This window comes from Hemiscyllium ocellatum, chromosome 23 (assembly GCF_020745735.1).
Source record: "Hemiscyllium ocellatum isolate sHemOce1 chromosome 23, sHemOce1.pat.X.cur, whole genome shotgun sequence".
NCBI lineage: Eukaryota > Metazoa > Chordata > Chondrichthyes > Orectolobiformes > Hemiscylliidae > Hemiscyllium > Hemiscyllium ocellatum.
Window position 1 is genome coordinate 131,466 of NC_083423.1, and position 19,044 is coordinate 150,509.

The window sequence follows — 19,044 nt, forward strand, 5'->3', positions numbered from 1 at the left end:
CCAAGGAATGGCAAATAGAGTTTAATATAGATGAGTGTGATATCTTGCATTTTGGAAGTCAAATCAAGGTAGGAGTTTCATACTGAATGGTACAGCCTTAAAGAGTAGAGTGGAACAGAGGGACCTTGGAGTTCAGGTGCATGGTTCTCTGAAAGTGGAGTCATTGGTAAACAGGGCAGTGAAGACAGCTTTTGGCACACTGCCTTCATCAGTCAGGGCTTTGAGTATAGAAATTGGGAAGTTATGTTACAGTAATACAGGACCTAGATGAGGCATAGTAATGTGTTCAACTTTTTGCAGTAGGAAGGATGATCTTAAATTGGAAAGAGTGCTGAAGAAATTTACAATGATGTTACCCGGACTCAACAGTCTGAGTTACAGGGAGAGGTAGGGCAAGCTAGGACTTTTTTCTGGAGACTGAGGGGGGATCTCATAGAAGTGTATAAGATCACGACAGGCATGGATAGGGTGAATGCACTCTAGGGTTGGGAAATCAAGTGGAGGAAATTGGGATTAGTGCACCTTTAGTGATAATTATTGTCGGTGGAGACTTGATGGGCCAAAGGGCCTTTTCTGTGCTGTATGACACTGTGACAATCTGATTTCTTTCCAGTCTATATGTTAAAATCTCACATGATAACTGTTGTAACATTCTGACAAGCTCCCATTATTTTGTCCTTGATGCACTATTCTGATATTTGGTTCCTATTAGTGGGCCTGTGCACGACTCTCATAAGTGACCTCTTTATCCTTCCTCATCTCTAACCAAACTGCTTCCATTACAGCTTTTGGCACACTGCCTTCATCAGTCAGGGCTTTGAGTATAGAAATTGGGAAGTTATGTTACAGTAATACAGGACCTAGATGAGGCATAGTAATGTGTTCAACTTTTTGCAGTAGGAAGGATGATCTTAAATTGGAAAGAGTGCTGAAGAAATTTACAATGATGTTACCCGGACTCAACAGTCTGAGTTACAGGGAGAGGTAGGGCTGATGCTCGAAACGTCGAATTCTCTATTCCTGAGATGCTGCCTGGCCTGCTGTGCTTTGACCAGCAACACATTTTCAGCTGTGATCTCCAGCATCTGCAGACCTCATTTTTTACTCCCAGTTAATTCCAGAGTCCCATCATCCTTTGAGTGAAAAGATTTTTTCTCAAATCCCTTCTGAATCTCCTGCCCCTTACTCTAAACTATGCCCTCACGTGATTGATCCTTCAACCAAGTAGAACAGCTGCTCCTACTCAATCTCTTCATACTCCTCATAATCTTATACACCTCAATCATGTCCCCCCCTCAGCCTTCTCTACTCTAAGGATAACAATTCAAGCCTATCTCATCTCTCCTTGGAGCTCAATTGCTCCAACACAGGCAACAACCTGATAAACACTCTGTTTTCCACCCCCTCCAGTCTATTACAACCTTCTGTAATGCAGTGACCAGAACTGCACGCAGTACTCCAGCTTTAGCCTAACCAATGCTCTGTCTAACTCCAACAGTACATTTTTCTATAATTACTGCATTTTTTTGGTGGCAGTTGGAGTGGGAGGAGTGACAATGAGGACCAGAGGCCTGATGGAAAGGTAAATTTAAAGTATATAAACTTACCTCGTGTATAGGCGGAGTGCACGCTGAGCAGGAGCGGAAATGGAACTGCTGACTACATGAGGCTTCACATTTGGGTTGTTGCTTTTACCTGAAACACTACTCAGGTAGTGTCCTCCACCCATCCTCCTCCATGAACCAAAAAAAAAGATTCTGTGCGCCAGATTGGTCTTTATTTAGTCAACTAGTTTTTTTTTAGTTTTCAGTAGTCTCGTTGGGAATTTAAAATGATGGGAATGGAGGTTAGGGCAGTTGAACATCCCTCCAGCAAAATGTGGGAGGTAAAGGTCAACACAGTGTCCCTGCTGACTGTGGGAAGTGCACCCAACTCTAGCCCTTCGAGAATTGTGTTAGGGAACTGGAGCTGGGGCTGGATGAACATCAGATCATTGGGGAGGCGGACGGAGTTATTGAGACGAGTTACTGAGAGGTATTCACATCTCAAGTAAAAGAAGAAGGCAGATGGGTTACTGTCAGGGGAGGAAAAAGGAACAACAGGCAGTGTAGGGATCTCTGTGGCTGTTCCCCTCAACAGCAAGTATATCATTTTGGAAACTATTGAAGTGGACGACTAACCAGGGGTAAGCAATGGGGCACAAATCTCTATCACAGAGTCTGTCCCTGTTGCTCAGAAGGGAAGGGGGAAGAGGAGCAGAGCATTAATCACTGGGGACAGATAGGAGATTCTGTGGGAATGAGAGAGACCCACGGTTGATGTATTGCCTCCCAGGTGCCAGGGTTTGTGATATCTCTGATCGTGTTTTCGGGATCCTTGAGGTGGAGGGGGAGCAGTCTCAAGTCATGGTCCACATAGGCACCAACGACATAGGTAGGAAGAGAGATGGTGATTTAAGACCAAAATTCAGGACAGTTTTACAGCTGGAGAAAGGACGCTTGAGAACCCTTCTACTGAGGTAGTATGGGCTGAGGTCAGAAACAGGAAAGGAGAGATCACCCTGTTGAGAGTTTTCTATTGGCTTCCAAATAGTTCCAGAGATGTAGGGGAAAGGATAGCAAAGATGATTCTGTATAGGAGTGAGAGTAACAGGGTAGTTGTTATGGGGTCTTTAACTTTCCAAATATTGACTGGGAATACTATTGTTCAAGTACATTAGATGGGTCAGTTTTTGTCCAATGTGTGCAGGAGGGTTTCCTAACACAGTATGTAGACAGGCCAACAAGGGGCGAGACCACATTAGATCTGCTACTGGGTAATAAACTGGGCTAGGTGTTAGACTTGGAGGTAGGTGAGCACTTTGGTGATAGTGACCACAATTCAGTTATATTTACTTTGGAAAGAGATAGGTATATACTGCAAGGCAACACTTATAGCTGGGGGAAAGGCAATTATGATGTGATTAGGCAAGATTTACAATGCATATAGGATGTGTAAGGAAACTGCAGGGGATGGGCACAATTGAAATGTGGAGTCTATTCAAGGTACAGCTACTGCAGGTCGTTGGTAAGTATGTACCAGTCAGGTAGGGAGGAAGCTGTCAACCGCGGCAGCCATGGTTTACTAGCCAAGTTGAATATCTTGTTGAGAAGAAGAAGAAGGCTTACATTAAGATGATTTGGAGATGCCTGTGTTGGACTGGGGTGTACAAAGTTAAAAATCACACAACACCAGGTTATAGTCCAACAGGCTTAATTAGGGAGCGTCACTCCGAAAGCTAGTGTGCTTCCAATTAAACCTGTTGGACTATAACCTGGTGTTGTGTGATTTTTAACTTTGTACATTAAGATGAGATGTGATGGCTCAGTTAAGGCACTTGAGAGTTACAGGTTAGCCAGGAAAGACCTAAAGAAAGAGTTAAGAAGAGCCAGGAGGGCACATGAGAAGTCATTGACAGATAAGATCAAAGGAAAACTCAAGGCTTTCTATCGGCATATCAGGAATAAAAGAATGACGAGAGTAAGATTCGGGCCAATCAAGGATTGTAGTTGGGAAGTTGTGCAAGAAGTCAAAGTGGGTAAGTGCTAAATGGATATTTTTCATCAGTATTCATGCTCGAAAAAGACAATGTTAGCAAGAATACCGAAAAAGAGGCTGCTAGACTAGATGAGATTGAGATTCACAATGAGATGTTAGCTATTCTGGAAAGGACAAAAATAGTTAAGTCCCCTGGGCCAAATGGTATTTATCCTAGGATTCTTTGGGAAGCCAGGGAGGAGATTGCTGAGCCTTTGGCTTTGATCTTTACATTGACATTGTCTTCAGAAATAGTGCCAGAAGACTGAAGGATAGTACTAGGGCTGTCTCTACTCACCTTGTTCAAGAAGGTGATAGAGACAACCCTAGTAATTATAGACCAGTGAGCCTTACTTCAGTTGTGGATAAAATGTTGGAAAAGGTGATAAGAGATAGGATTTATAATCACCTAAAAAGGAATAAGTTGATTAGGGATAGTCAACACAGTTTTGTGAAGGGTAGGTTATGCCTCATAAACATAGAACATAGGCAAGTACAGCACAGAACAGGCCTTTCAGCCCACAATTTTGTGCCAAGGATTAATCTTAATCTAAAATTAAATAACCTAACCTACATGCCCCTCAATTCACTACAGTCCATGTATATGTCCAGCAGTTGCTTAAATGTCCCTAATAACTCTGCTTCCACTACCACGGCTGGCAATGCATTCCGTGTGCTCACACCTCTGCATAAATAACCTACCTTTGACATCTTCTATGTACCTTCTTCCTAATACATTAAAACTATGACTACTTGTAGCAATCAATCCTGCCCTGGGGAAAAATCTCTGGCTATTGACTCTATCCATACCTCTCACTACCTTGTACACCTCGATCAGGTCATCTCTCTTCCTCCTTCTCTCTAGAGAGAAAAGTCCAAGCTCAGTCAACCTCCCTCATAAGGCAAGCCCTCCAGTCCAGGCAGCATCCTGGTAAACCTCCTTTGCACCCTCGCCAAAGCCTCCACATCTTTCCTATAATAGTGCAACCAGAACTGGACACAGTATTCCAAGTGCGGTCTCACCAGGATTTTGTGGCGGTGCAACAAAATCTCGTGGCTCTTCAACTCAATCCCTCTGAGAAGAAGGTTGAAAGGTGACTTAATTGGGACATATAATCAGAAGGTTAGATAGGGTGGACAGTGAGAGATTTTAACTCAGATGGTGATGGCCAGCACGAGGGGGCAAAGCTTTAAATTGAAGGGTGATAGATATAGGACAGATGTCAGAGGTAGTTTCTTTACTCAGAGAGTAGTAGGGGCATGGAACACACTGCCTGCAACAGTAGTAGTGTCGTCAACTTTAAGGCCATTTCAATTGTCATCGGTAGACATATGGACGAAAATGGAGTTGTGTAGGTTAGATGGGCTTCAGATTTCACAGATCAGAACAACATCGAGGGACGAAGGGCCTGTACTGTGTTGTCATGTTCTATGTTCTATATTCTACCTTCGTGTTCCAATGCTCTATGCCGTGACTGATTAAAACAGATATAGAAAAGCAATAGAACATAGAGCAGTACAGCACATAACAGGCCCTTCAGCCCACAATGTTGTGCCGACCACTGATCCTCATGTGTGCACCCTCAAATTTCTGTGACCATATGCATGTCCAGCAGTCTCTTAAATGTCCCCAATGACCTTGCTTCCACAACTGCTGCAGGCAATGCATTCCATGCTCTCACAACTCTCTGTGTAGAGAACCCGCCTCTGACATCCCCTCCATACTTTCCTCCAACCAGCTTAAAACTATGACCCCTTATGTTAGCCATTTCTGCCCTGGGAAATAGTCTCTAGCCACCGACTGTATTTATGCCTCTCATTATCTTGTATACCTCAATTAGGTCCCCTCTCCTCCTCCTTTTCTCCAATGAAAAAAGTCTGAGCTCAGTCAACCTCTCTTCATAAGATAAGCCCTCCAGTCCACGCAGCATCCTGGTAAACCTCCTCTGAACCCTCTCCAAAGCATCCACATCTTTCCTGTAATAGGACACAGTATTCCAAGTGCGGTCTAACCAAAGTTTTATAGAGCTGCGACAAGATCTCGCAGCTCTTAAACTCAATCCTCCTGTTAATGAAAGCCAAAACACCATATGCTTTCTTAACAACCCTGTCCACTTGGGTGGCCGTTTTAAGGGATATATGTACCTGCACACCAAGATCCATCTGTTCCTCCACACTGCCAAGAATCCTATCCTTAATTCTGTACTCAGCTTTCAAATTCGACCTTCCAAAATGCATTACCTCGCATTTATCCAGGTTGAACTCCATCTGCCACCTCTCAGCCCATCTCTGCATCCTGTCAATGTCCCACTGCAGCCTACAACAGCCCTCTATACTGTCAACGACACCTCCAACCTTTGTGTCATCTGCAAACTTGCTGACCCATCCTTCAATCCCCTCATCCAAGTCATTAATAAAAATTACAAACAGTAGAGGCCCAAGGACAGAGCCCTGTGGAACACCACTCACCACAGTCTTCCAGGCAGAATATTTTCCTTTACTAACACTAGTTGCCTTCTGTTGGCCAGCCAATTCTGAATCCAGACAGCTAAGTTCCTCTGTATTCCATTCCTCCTGACCTTCTGAATGAGCCTACCATGGGGAACCTTATCAAATGCCTTGCTGAAGTCCATATATACCACATCCACAGCTCGACCCTCATCAACTTTTCTAGTCACATTCTCAAAGAACTCGATAAGCTTTGTGAGGCATGACCTGCCCCTCACAAAGCTGTGTTGACTGCATTTAATTAAGCCATGGTCTTCCAGATGGTCATAAATCCTATCCCTCAGAATACTTTCTAACACCTTGCAGACGACAGGCGTGAGCCTTACTGGTCTGTAATTGCCGGGGATTTCCCTATTTCCTTTCTTGAAGAGAGGAATTACATTTGCCTCTCTCCAGTCCTCAGGTACGACTCCGGTGGAGAGCGAGGATGCAAAGATCTTCGCAAGTGGAGAAGCAATTACATTTCTCGTTTCCCAAAGCAGCCGAGGACAAATCTGGTCTGGGCCTGGTGACTTGTCAATCTTAATGTTTGACAACTCTTTCAGCACATCAGCTTCCTCTATCTCTATCCATTCCAGCATACACACCTGCTCTTCAAAGGTTTCATTCACTACAAAGTTTGTTTATTTCGTAAAGACAGAAGCAAAAAACTCATTTAGGGCTTCCCCTACCTCCTCAGACTCCACACACAAATTCCCTATGCTATCCCTGATCGGGCCTACTCTTTCTTTGACCATTCTCTTATTCCTCACATAAATGTAAAATGTCTTTGTGTTCTCCATAATCTGTTCTGACAAGCCTTTCTCGTTCCCTCTCCTGGCTCTCCTCAGACCATTTTTGAGCTCCTTCCTCACCTGCATGTAATCCTCTAGAGCTGAGCTTGACCCGAGCATCCTCCACCTTATGTAAGCTACCTTTTTCCTTTTGATGAGAAGCTCCACCGCTCTCGTCATCCAAGGTTCCTTTAGCTAGAGGAGGAATTTATTAAATGTTTTCAGGTATAATTTCTGACACCAGCATGTTATGGGATAAACCAGAGAGCAGGCTACACTCAACCTAGTTTTGAGCAATGAAATAGGATTAATCATCCAGGACCTCATCACCTCAGGGGTCATCTCCCAGACCATCCAGGACCTCATCACCTCAGGGGATCTCCCATCCACCGCCTCCAACCTCATAGTCCCACAACCCCGCACCGCCCGTTTCTACCTCCTGCCCAAAATCCACAAACCTGCCTGCCCCGGCCGACCCATTGTCTCAGCCTGCTCCTGCCCCACCGAACTCATCTCCCAATACCTCGACACGGTCCTCTCCCCTTTAGTCCAAGAACTCCCCACCTACGTTCGGGACACCACCCACGCCCTCCACCTCCTCCAGGATTTTCGTTTCCCCGGTCCCCAACGCCTTATTTTCACTATGGACATCCAGTCCCTGTACACCTCCATCCCCCATCACGAAGGACTCAAAGCCCTCCGCTTCTTCCTTTCCCGCCGCACCAACCAGTACCCTTCCACTGACACCCTCCTTCGACTGACTGAACTGGTCCTCACCCTGAATAACTTCTCTTTTCAATCCTCCCACTTCCTCCAAACTAAAGGAGTTGCCATGGGCACCCGCATGGGCCCCAGCTATGCCTGCCTCTTCGTAGGATATGTGGAACAGTCCATCTTCCGCAACTACACTGGCATCACCCCCCCACCTTTTCCTCCGCTACATCGATGACTGTATCGGCGCTGCCTCGTGCTCCCACGAGGAGGTTGAACAGTTCATCAACTTTACTAACACCTTCCATCCCGACCTGAAATTCACCTGGACTGTCTCAGACTCCTCCCTCCCCTTCCTAGACCTTTCCATTTCTATCTCGGGCGACCGACTCAACACAGACATCTATTATAAACCGACTGACTCCCACAGCTACCTGGACTACACCTCCTCCCACCCTGACCCCTGTAAAAACGCCATCCCATATTCCCAATTCCTTCGTCTCCGCCGCATCTGCTCCCAGGAGGATCAATTCCAACACCGCACAGCCCAGATGGCCTCCTTCTTCAAGGACCGCAGATTCCCCCCAGACGTGATCGACGATGCCCTCCACCGCATCTCCTCCACTTCCCGCTCCTCCGCCCTTGAGCCCCGCTCCTCCAACCGCCACCAAGACAGAACCCCACTGGTTCTCACCTACCACCCCACCAACCTCCGCATACAACGTATCATCCGCCGCCATTTCCGCCACCTCCAAACGGACCCCACCACCAAGGATATATTTCCCTCCCCTCCCCTATCAGCGTTCCGCAAGGACCACTCCCTTCGTGACTCCCTCGTCAGATCCACACCCCCCACCAACCCAACCTCCACTCCCGGCACCTTCCCCTGCAACCGCAGGAAATGTAAAACTTGCGCCCACACCTCCACACTCACTTCCCTCCAAGGCCCCAAGGGATCCTTCCATATCCGCCACAAGTTCACCTGTACCTCCACACACATCATCTATTGCATCCGCTGCACCCGATGTGGCCTCCTCTATATTGGTGAGACAGGCCGCTTACTTGCGGAACGCTTCAGAGAACACCTCCGGGCCGCCCGAACCAACCAACCCAATCACCCCGTGGCTCAACACTTTAACTCCCCCTCCCACTCCACCGAGGACATGCAGGTCCTTGGACTCCTCCACCGGCAGAACACAACTACACGACGGCTGGAGGAGGAGCGCCTCATCTTCTGCCTGGGAACCCTCCAACCACAAGGTATGAATTCAGATTTCTCCAGTTTCCTCATTTCCCCTCCCCCCACCTTGTCTCAGTCGGTTCCCTCAACTCAGCACCGCCCTCCTAACCTGCAATCCTCTTCCTGACCTCTCCGCCCCCACCCCACTCCGGCCTATCACCCTCACCTTGACCTCCTTCCACCTATCCCACCACCATCGCCCCTCCCCCTAGTCCCTCCTCCCTACCTTTTATCTTAGCCTGCTTGGCTCTCTCTCTCTTATTCCTGATGAAGGGCTTATGCTCGAAACGTCGAATTCTCTATTCCTGAGATGCTGCCTGGCCTGCTGTGCTTTGACCAGCAACACATTTGCAGCTGTGATCTCCAGCATCTGCAGACCTCATTTTTTACTCACAGTGAAAGTACCTATGTGTAGCAGTGACCCATAATATGATTGCATTTTACAAGATGAGTTGTAGGATGGTGTTTGGAGATTGGCAGTTGTTGGTGTTGAGTACTCATGTGACTACTATTATAGGACAAGCCAAACAGAGAACAGCCAGGGAATTCCTAGAGGCATGGCACTCATCCACAGATTCAATCAATAAGCACATCGACCTGGACCCAATATACCGGCCACTGCAGCGGACAGCTGGAACTGACAACCGGAAGCGGCAGATTCAAATCACTACAAATGCCGGAGGAAAGATCACAGAAGCGCTTCACAGGAGGCTCCCAAGCACTGAGGATGTCACCTAGACAGGGGACAAAACGTCTGCAACACAAATTCCCAGCTTGGTGAACAGAACCACAACAACTAGCACCCGAGCTACAAATCTTCTCACAAACTTTGAAGTTATGATAGGGCACTTGGATTAACTCAAGGGGTAATCAAGCAGAGACAACATGGTTTTGCAAAGCAAAATCATGATGATCTGAACAGATTTCGTCAGGCGTGTCCAGAAAGGTTTCCTGACTCAGTATATAGATAGGCTGAGTACAGGGGAGACCATATTGGATTTGGTGCTTGGCAAAACCAGGTCAGTTGTCAGATTACTCGTTGGGAGAGCATTTTGATGATAATGATCACAACTCTGACTTTTACTATAGCCATGGAGAGAGGTAGGAGCAGTTGGTATGGCAAAGAAATTTAATTTGGGAAGGGGAATTACAATGTTAGCACAATACCATTACAATGTTATTATAATGCCAAAGATGTGTAGGTTAGGTGAATTGGCCATGCTAAATTGCCCATAATGTTCAGGGATGTGTAGGTTCGGTGCATTAGTCATGGATAAATGTAGAATAATAGGGGAATGGGTCCGGGTGGGATACTCTTTGGAGGGATATGTGGATTTGCTGGGCCAAAGGGCCTGTTTCCACACTGTAGGAATTCTATGATTCTAGGCAGGAACTGTGGAGCATAAATTGGGAAAAGATATTCTCAGGCAAATGCACAACTAAAGTATGGAGTTTGTTTAAGGAGCACTTGCTGCGAGTGTGGGACAGGTTTGTCCCACTGAGGCAAGGAAGGAATGGTAGGGTGAAGGAACCTTGGATGATAAGAGATGTGAGGTTGAGGAAGCAAAGATCAGACAGGGTTCTAGAGGGTTGGTGGCCGGGGTGGGGGTGGGGTGGATATAAAACTGTCTTAGTTAGAGAAGACAGAGGGTGTTTTTCAGAATGGAGACCAGTAACAAATGGTGTTCCACAGGGATCAGTCTTCGGTCCTTGTTGTTTGTGTTATCTATAAATAATATGGAGGAAAATATGGGTGGTCTGATTAGCAAGCTTGTGGGTGACATGAAGATTGGTGGAGTTGCTGATAATACCGACAATTGTGAAAGGATATAACAGGATATAGTGACCTGGGCATGGAAATGGCAGATGGTGTTTAATCCAGACAAATGCGAGGTGATGCACTTTGGACGATTAACTTTTGGTGTGAATTATACTGTAAATGGCAGAACATACAGATGGATCTGGGCATGCAGGTTCACAGTTCCCTAAAAGTGGCAACCCAGGTTGATAAGTTGGAAATAGATATAGTAACCATATAGAAAATGGAGCTTAGAATGTTAACTAAAATGGCTGAAGCACATTGGCTGTATTGCCCGGCATGCCGAGCGAAACAAATTGCTAACACAGCAACTTGTAAGGGTCCCTGCACAAGCTGGATAAACATGTCCAATCCCACAGATCTGAGAATGATGTAGTACATAGCACTAGATCAAAGGGCAGCCATCAGAGGAGTACTGGTGCCTCACGGTCTAGCTGTAACATAGTAATGAGGTTTGAATGTTTACATTTAAGAGCATCTCTGAGATCTGACTGTTACCTTGAAGAGCAGGAGAAGAATAATGGGGGCTAATGTCTGACTTTAAAGATAGTGTTAATATCTTAACCAGATGGCTGCTGGTGTCTGTGTGTTAGATTTAGAGCATTTTTTGATGTGTAAGCTTCCAATTAAGTATACTTTGATTAATATACTTTGCGATAGCTTAATGACACGGGACTCTGTATTGCGTGAGAAGTTATGTATAAATGTAACAACTTTCCCTATCAACGGTGAGAGAATCCACTCTTTAGTACCGGCGTGGTCTAAAGTGGCTTTTCTCCCAGGATTGTTTGTATATTCGTATACTGACAGTCTTGAATAAAAACAGTGCTGTTGAAATGTGTTAATCAAGTGGTGGTTCTCTGTTCTTGGACAGGCGTTCACAAAAAGCCCAGGTAGTGTGGCTGAGCTTCCACAAGGTGGCCAAGGTGATTAAGAAGGCAGATGACATGCTTGCCTTCATCGGTTAGGGCATGGAGTACAAGAGTTGGCAAATCATGTTGCAGCTATTTAAAAACCCTTGTAAGGCTACATTTGGAGTATTGTGTGTAGTTTTAGTTGCAACACTACCAGAAGGATGTGGAAGCTTTGAAGGGAATGCAGAGAAGGTCCCCAGAATGTTGTCTGGTCTCGAGGGCAATGACTGTGAGGAAAGGTTTAAAAAGGACTAGGACTGTTTTCACTGGAAAGACAACAGCTGAGAGGAGATCTGATAGAAGCTGACAAAATTATGAGAGGTACAGATAGAGTGGATAGGTAGAGACTTTTTCACAGGGTTGAAGTTTTAAATACAAGGGGGCACAGGTGAGAGAGGGGAAGTTTAAGGGAGATGTGTGAGAGAAGTTTTTCACGCAGAGAGCCTGGAACACACTGCCAGAAGAGGTGGTGGAAGCAGGCACATTGGCAACATTTAAGATAAATCTCGATGGTTATATGAACAGGGAGGGAATAGAGTGATATGGACTGAATAAGGGAGGAATTTTTTTTCGTTTAGGTAGGGCATGATGATTGGCATAGGTTTGGAGGGCCGAAGGGCCTATTGCTGTGCTGCACTTCTGACAAAAATGTAATAGTGTGGGTTAGATGGGCTTCAGATTGGTTTCACAGGTCAGCGCAACATCGAGGGCGAAAGGGCCTGTACTGCACTGTAACATTCTATGTTTTATGTTCTCTTTTCTTGTTTACTTCTTTTGTTCTTTATAATATCCTGCTTTTACTTCTATCTTGTCATTTTAGTTTGTCAAAATTTCAAGCAAGGAACTGTTATATGTTTTACGACCTGAAAAGTCTTAGCAATGTTCAAAACCATATTTAAATTCCATGCAATAAACTTCACCACAAGAGAACTGCTTTATGTCTGGAACCACCACATAACCAGATACTTCTGAAACCCAGCAAGTTCAAAAATTCCATATATGACATAATTGTTATGATCTCAGCAGATGATATTACTGAACCAGTTAGATTCCAGACTGATATCTCGCTGAAAAGATTGTATTTTGTTTCTTTCTGGGTTTCAAAGAGGTGGTCTCTCACTGAAACAAAAGCACGCAATACTGCAGATTGGTTTTAACATAAACAGATAGTTATCATGCAAAAAATGGAAGATAAAATAGAATAAACCAAATTATTTAAATAGAACATACATCTAAAGATTTCAAAATACACAGCAAAATTATAATGCTATTAATCCCAAAAGCACTTCTTTACTATAGTCAGACCAGAGAGGCCTGCCTTCACTCTCATTCCTATAGGTCTCAATTTAACTCTGGCTTTAACCTCAGACCTCAGAGTTTGCTAACCTCTTCCTGGAGCCTTCATACAACCGAGCTTAAATTTTCTCAGATTCAAATAATCTTTTCAGAGTTTTAACCTCCCCTATCAGCGTTCCGCAAGGACCACTCCCTTCGTGACTCCCTTGTCAGATCCACACCCCCCACCAATCCAACCTCCACCCCCGGCACCTTCCCCTGCAACCGCAGGAAATGTAAAACTTGCGCCCACACCTCCACACTCACTTCCCTCCAAGGCCCCAAGGGATCCTTCCATATCCGCCACAAGTTCACCTGTACCTCCACACACATCATCTATTGCATCCGCTGCACCCGATGTGGCCTCCTCTATATTGGTGAGACAGGCCGCTTACTTGCGGAACGCTTCAGAGAACACCTCTGGGCCGCCCGAACCAACCAACCCAATCACCCCGTGGCCCAACACTTTAACTCCCCCTCCCACTCCACCGAGGACATGCAGGTCCTTGGACTCCTCCACCGGCAGAACACAACTACATGACGGCTGGAGGAGGAGCGCCTCATCTTCCACCTGGGAACCCTCCAACCACAAGGTATGAATTCAGATTTCTCCAGCTTCCTCATTTCCCCTCCCCCCACCTTGTCTCAGTCGGTTCCCTCAACTCAGCACCGCCCTCCTAACCTGCAATCCTCTTCCTGACCTCTCCGCCCCCACCCCACTCCGGCCTATCACCCTCGCCTTGACCTCCTTCCACCTCTCCCACCTCCATCGCCCCTCCCCCTAGTCCCTCCTCCCTACCTTTTATCTCAGCCTGCTTGGCTCTCTCTCTCTTATTCCTGATGAAGGGCTTATGCTCGAAACGTCGAATTCTCTATTCCTGAGATGCTGCCTAACCTGCTGTGCTTTGACCAGCAACACATTTGCAGCTGTGATCTCCAGCATCTGCAGATCTCATTTTTTACTCAGAGTTTTAACCAAATACTAATGGTTAAATGGAGCAAATGGAAATAGTATGGAACATCTACTAACTCATTACATCAACATAAGCATTTTGCTAACATTTCTGAGTGACTCCTTTTCTCTGGAGCAATTCCTTTGTCATCCAGTCAAAGCCTTGCAGAACTGAAACAAAAAAACTTGTTCCAATGTTTTATCCAAACTATGGGTGATCCCCCTAATTAAAAGAAATGGTCAATTCCTGACATTTTAAACTGTAGGCTCATGCATAACTATTAATTTCACTCTGGCTACAGAAATACTTATAAGTTAATCATTAAACTCTTATAGACACACACAAACCCATATGCAATGAATTCAAATTCAATAATCCAAGGTCAAAGGTAAATATATTTATAATACTCCTTTCATCACAATTCTGCCTATCATACAAACGAATAATGTGGTATATGAAATTTAGTACGACAGCCAACCAAGCTATGTTTAAAAAAATGCACAACACTGTATCCAGCATTCAGTAATTGGACAGCATTTGCTACGTAATCCTGTGCGTGTGAAAAATTATGCTGACAACCAATCTGTGGTTGTAGTTGGACTCACATTGCGGTGCACTTGCATGTACTGGAATACAACTTGTTCTTTGCTGATATAAAAACATGAACTGGCTCTAATTCTGTTTCAACTCAACAAAATAGGTGACAGCCATTTGCTATTTCATTTCTCAGGCCAAGGCCTTAATCAATAAGAGTCAATCTATCAGGTTTAATATTTAAACAAAGCCTAGCACTTAACTGTCATCCATTAATAACTGGTGAATTTCCCAAGGAAATGCTTCTAACAATGGAAAGGCTACTGACCAATGAATCAGCACTGTTCTCTCTTACAATATAATAGAAAGATACAGCGCAGTACAGGCCCTTCGGCCCTCGATGTTGCGCCGACCGAATCCTACCTAATCTACACTAGCCCAATAACTTCCAAATGCCTATCCAATGCCCGCTTAAATGACCATAAAGAAGGAGAGTTCACCACTGCTACTGGCAGGGCATTCCATGAACTCACAACCCGCTGTGTAAAGAATCTACCCCTAACATCTGTCCTATACCTACCACCCCTTAATTTAAAGCTGTGTCCCCTAGTAACACCTGACTCCATTAGCGGTAAAAGGTTCTCAGTGTCGACCCTATCTAAACCCCTAATCATCTTATACACTTCTATCAAATCTCCCCTAAACCTTCTCTTCTCCAATGAGAACAGCCCCAAGTGCCACAGCCTTTCCTCATAAGATTTTCCTACCATTCCAGGCAACATCCTGGTAAACCTCCTCTGCACTCGTTCCAATGCCTCCACATCCTTCCTATAGTATGGCGACCAAAACTGCACACAATACTCCAGATGAGGCCGCACCAGAGTCTTATACAGTTGCAACATGACCTCAGGACTCCGGAACTCAATTCCTCTACCAATAAAGCCCAGTACACCATATGCCTTCCTCACAGCACTATTTACCTGGGTGGCAACTTTCAGAGATAAGTGTTGAATAAAATTGTTATTCTTGAGAACTGTCCTGATGAGTATAAAACAAAAAGTTTTGATAAAATGCATCTTCTTCTAGAAATGTTCAAGCTTTGTACAAGCAAATAGCTTTTCATAATAATGCTTTATAAATCTTCAAAGCACTCATGCTGGTTGCTTGCCTCTTTCTGCAAACTCAGCTTAAACATTATGTTTTTTAGGACTTGGCCAGTTGAGTCAGTAATGGTGCAACTGAATATTTATGTCCCCCACCCTGACTATATTCTAAGCCCTTGCCACATTTGATGCATCATCCAGGTGACATGGAACATAGAGGAGCACTGTTTCATCAACTAAGGGTAAATGGTAGATGGTAATCATCTGAAGCCATATGAATTCCTGGGGTCTGGAGTCAATGTTGTGAACTTCCAAGGCAATTCCCTCTTGACTGTATATCACTGTGCTGCCATCTAAGGAACAGTGACATTTATGTTTGGGAAATTGTAAAGCAGGATTCTGAGAGAAAGACTATGTCAGCTTGTTAAGTGACATGTCTCCCAATTTTGTTACAAACTCCCAAATGTTACTCAGGAGGACAAACTACAAAAACAGGACTGTGTGTGCTGCTTTTGTTTCTAATGTCTTCATCACTGCCCAATGGCCTATCTGGTTGTCCTTTTATCAGACTTTGAAGTGCTTAGATACAAGTGAACATTTTGCATGGCAATTTTAGGAGATATTTATGAGTCAATCACATTACTGTAGATTTGGAGTCACAAATTGGCCAGATCAGGTAAACAGTGCAGAATTTCCTTTCCCGTGAAGCAGATAGATTTTAACGACAATGGTTTAATGATCACCTTTTAATTCCAGATTTATTAATTGAACTAAAATTTCATCATCTACTGCAGTGGGATTCAAATTCATGCAGAAGTATTTACCTGGATCTCTAGATTATAAATCCAGTGACATTACCGTTAAAGCACTGTCTCCCATATATGCCATTATACTTGTCATTTCTGATGTACTCAGTAGTCAGTATCATTCAGTAAAGATACCAAACATCTCATTATGAAATAGTAAAACTCTTGTAATTTAACACTTATTATTTAATTAACTTACATTTGTGGGGCAGTGAACACACTGTATTCCCCTCCTGGTGTGCTGCCTTCACTGTAGCCACTCCCAACACTGCTGATGGATGAGGCAGTGGAAATAGAAGATTCAGTAGTCCTGTGACTGGTGGACCTTGCTATATAGAGAGTAGAACAATGGATTAGCTCAAAATAGAATAATTCACCATTCTGGCCAAATATCAAAATTACCCATTTCTATTACAGGCAAACTTTTAAAAAAATACTCATTTCTGAGACATGCATCTTGCCATGCCAACATTTATTGTCTTGTCCAAATAGGAATATTGAGGTACATCAGAACACAATAATGGGAGACCTACAGGGCTTGGTTTGTGGGTGCGGGGTCTCTGAGCTCAGGTCAAGAGTAGGGAATACTGTGCTTGAAATGGGTCAAGTGTGGGGGGGAAGGTGCATGGTTTTGGCATTGTATCAAGGGGTGTGATTTCGATTCCTGATCCCAAGTTTGGGTTATCCTGGAGAGGAGCTGGTGAACTACCTTTCTGAATTCTATTGCGTGGCTTACTAGGCCATTCTGAGGCAGTTACAAATCACCACATTGATGTAGATCTGGAATCGTTCAAACGCCAGGCGGTGTACTGAGAACAGATTTCCTTTCCGAAAAAACACGAATGAAGTAAATGGATTTTTGCAACAATCAGCCAGTACTTTGATGGTCAGTTTTACTGAACTAGTATTTTTTCCAGATTTAATCTATTAATTAAATTTAAATTTTCAGTTGCTGTGGAAGATTTTGAATTTATACCTCCACATTATGAAACAAGACATTTCAACTCCCAATCCTGTAACTTACCTATTATGTCACCATAAACCTTTCAAGTAGAAAAAATCTGAAATCTGCTACTGATTTTGCCCTTATTCTCGAGCAGTCATAGAATTGTAGAATCATAGAATCGTACAAAGAATCGTACATAGAATCGTACAATGCAAAAGAGGCTCTTTGGCCGATTGAGTCTGCAGCAAAAGTTGAGAAACACCTGAGCTCAGCCCAATCCCATTTCCCAGCGTTTAGTCCATAGGCTTGAATGTTATAAATATGCCTAATGCTCATTCAGGTACTTCTTAAAGGATGTCAGCCAACTCGCCTCAAACAACCTCTCACGCAGCACATTTCAAACTATTACCACTCTCTGGGTAGAGATGACTTCCCTGCTTTTGTAGTTTATGCCTAGATTGATAAAGGCAAGTGTCCCATCTACCTTTTTCACTTCCTAATAATGTGCCCTTTCTCCTTCAGAGATCTATGGACAAACACGCCAAAGTCATTTTGTCTCACAGAATGTCCTAGCGTCATGCTGCTCATTGGCTTCTTCCTTGTTAAATTACTCCTTATAAAGTGCATCATCTCAAACTTTTCAACTGCTACTTATTTGCTCATTTGATTATCCCGTTTATATCTTCTTGTAGCCTAAGACATTCAACCTCACCGAACAATCTTTAAGTCATTCACAATTTACTAATCCAATCCCCCCCCCATACAGTCTATGTCATTTATGTAAATGACAAATAATAGGAGACACAGCACAGATCCTCATGGTCCACCACTGAACATTGACTTCCACTCAATAAAGCAGCTTTCTGTCATCATCCTCTCTTGCCTATAACTGAGCCAACTTTGAATCCAATTTATCAAATTATCCTGTATCCCATGTGCATTTGCCTTCTTGAAAAGTTTCCAGTATGGGATTTTGTCAAAGGCTTTGCTAAATCACATATAAGCTGCATCAACTGCACTACCATCACCTACTCACCCGGCCACATACTCATTAAAAAAAAATCAATTTGTTCTGCATGACCTCCCTCTGATGAAGCCATGCTGACTACCCTTGTTCAAACCTTGCCTTTTCAAAGTCAGAAGTCATATGATACCAGGTTATTGTCCAACAGGTTTATTTGAAATCACAATCTTTTGGAGTGCTGCTCCTTTTTCAGGTGAACTTTGTTAGAACACAAGAACACAAGAATCAGGAGCAGGAGTAGGCCATCTGGCCCTTCAAGCCTGCTCGCCATTCAATAAGACCTTTCTGTGGCCTCAGCCTTACTTACCTGCCCTCTCACCAAACCCTTAATTCCTTTAGTGTTCAAAAAAGTATCCATCTTATCTTTAAAAACATTCAATGAGGAAACCTCAACTGCTTCACTGGGCAGGGAATTCCACAAATTAACAACCCTCTGGGTGAAGAAGTTCCTCCTCAATTCAGTCTTAAATCTGCTCCCTCTAATTTTAAGGCTATGCCCTCTTATCCTAGTTTCTAACTAGACTTTAACCAGTCACTATGATAACAGGGACTTTCAGATGAATGATTTCTATTCAAAGCATGCTTGCTGCAAAGGATTTTATTAAGCAGTGTGCGAATAGGTTCTATAGATCTTCCTCTTAAATTCAACAATATGTATGTTACTTTTGACAATAGTTGTGGATAGAAGTGTAGTGTCTTCAATAATTTTCTAAAAGGTTGTTAGATAAAGAAAACATATCGTAATCTTTTTTCAGATATCACTTCATAAATTTTATTAGAAAGAATAAAGACAAGAGCTACC

At 44.0% G+C, this 19,044-nt stretch overlaps 1 protein-coding gene across 1 annotated transcript in view; it reads right to left on the reverse strand.

The window, feature by feature from the left end:
* Window positions 1-19,044, reverse strand: part of pcloa (piccolo presynaptic cytomatrix protein a) — a 577,994-nt gene that overhangs the window by 71,928 nt on the left and 487,022 nt on the right. Inside the window, exons 22-23 of the mRNA XM_060842523.1 lie at window positions 16,472-16,601; window positions 8,194-8,220 (exon numbers count right to left, since the gene is read on the reverse strand). Coding sequence (XP_060698506.1) covers window positions 8,194-8,220; window positions 16,472-16,601 — 157 coding nt within the window. The remainder of the gene's footprint in view (window positions 1-8,193; window positions 8,221-16,471; window positions 16,602-19,044) is intronic.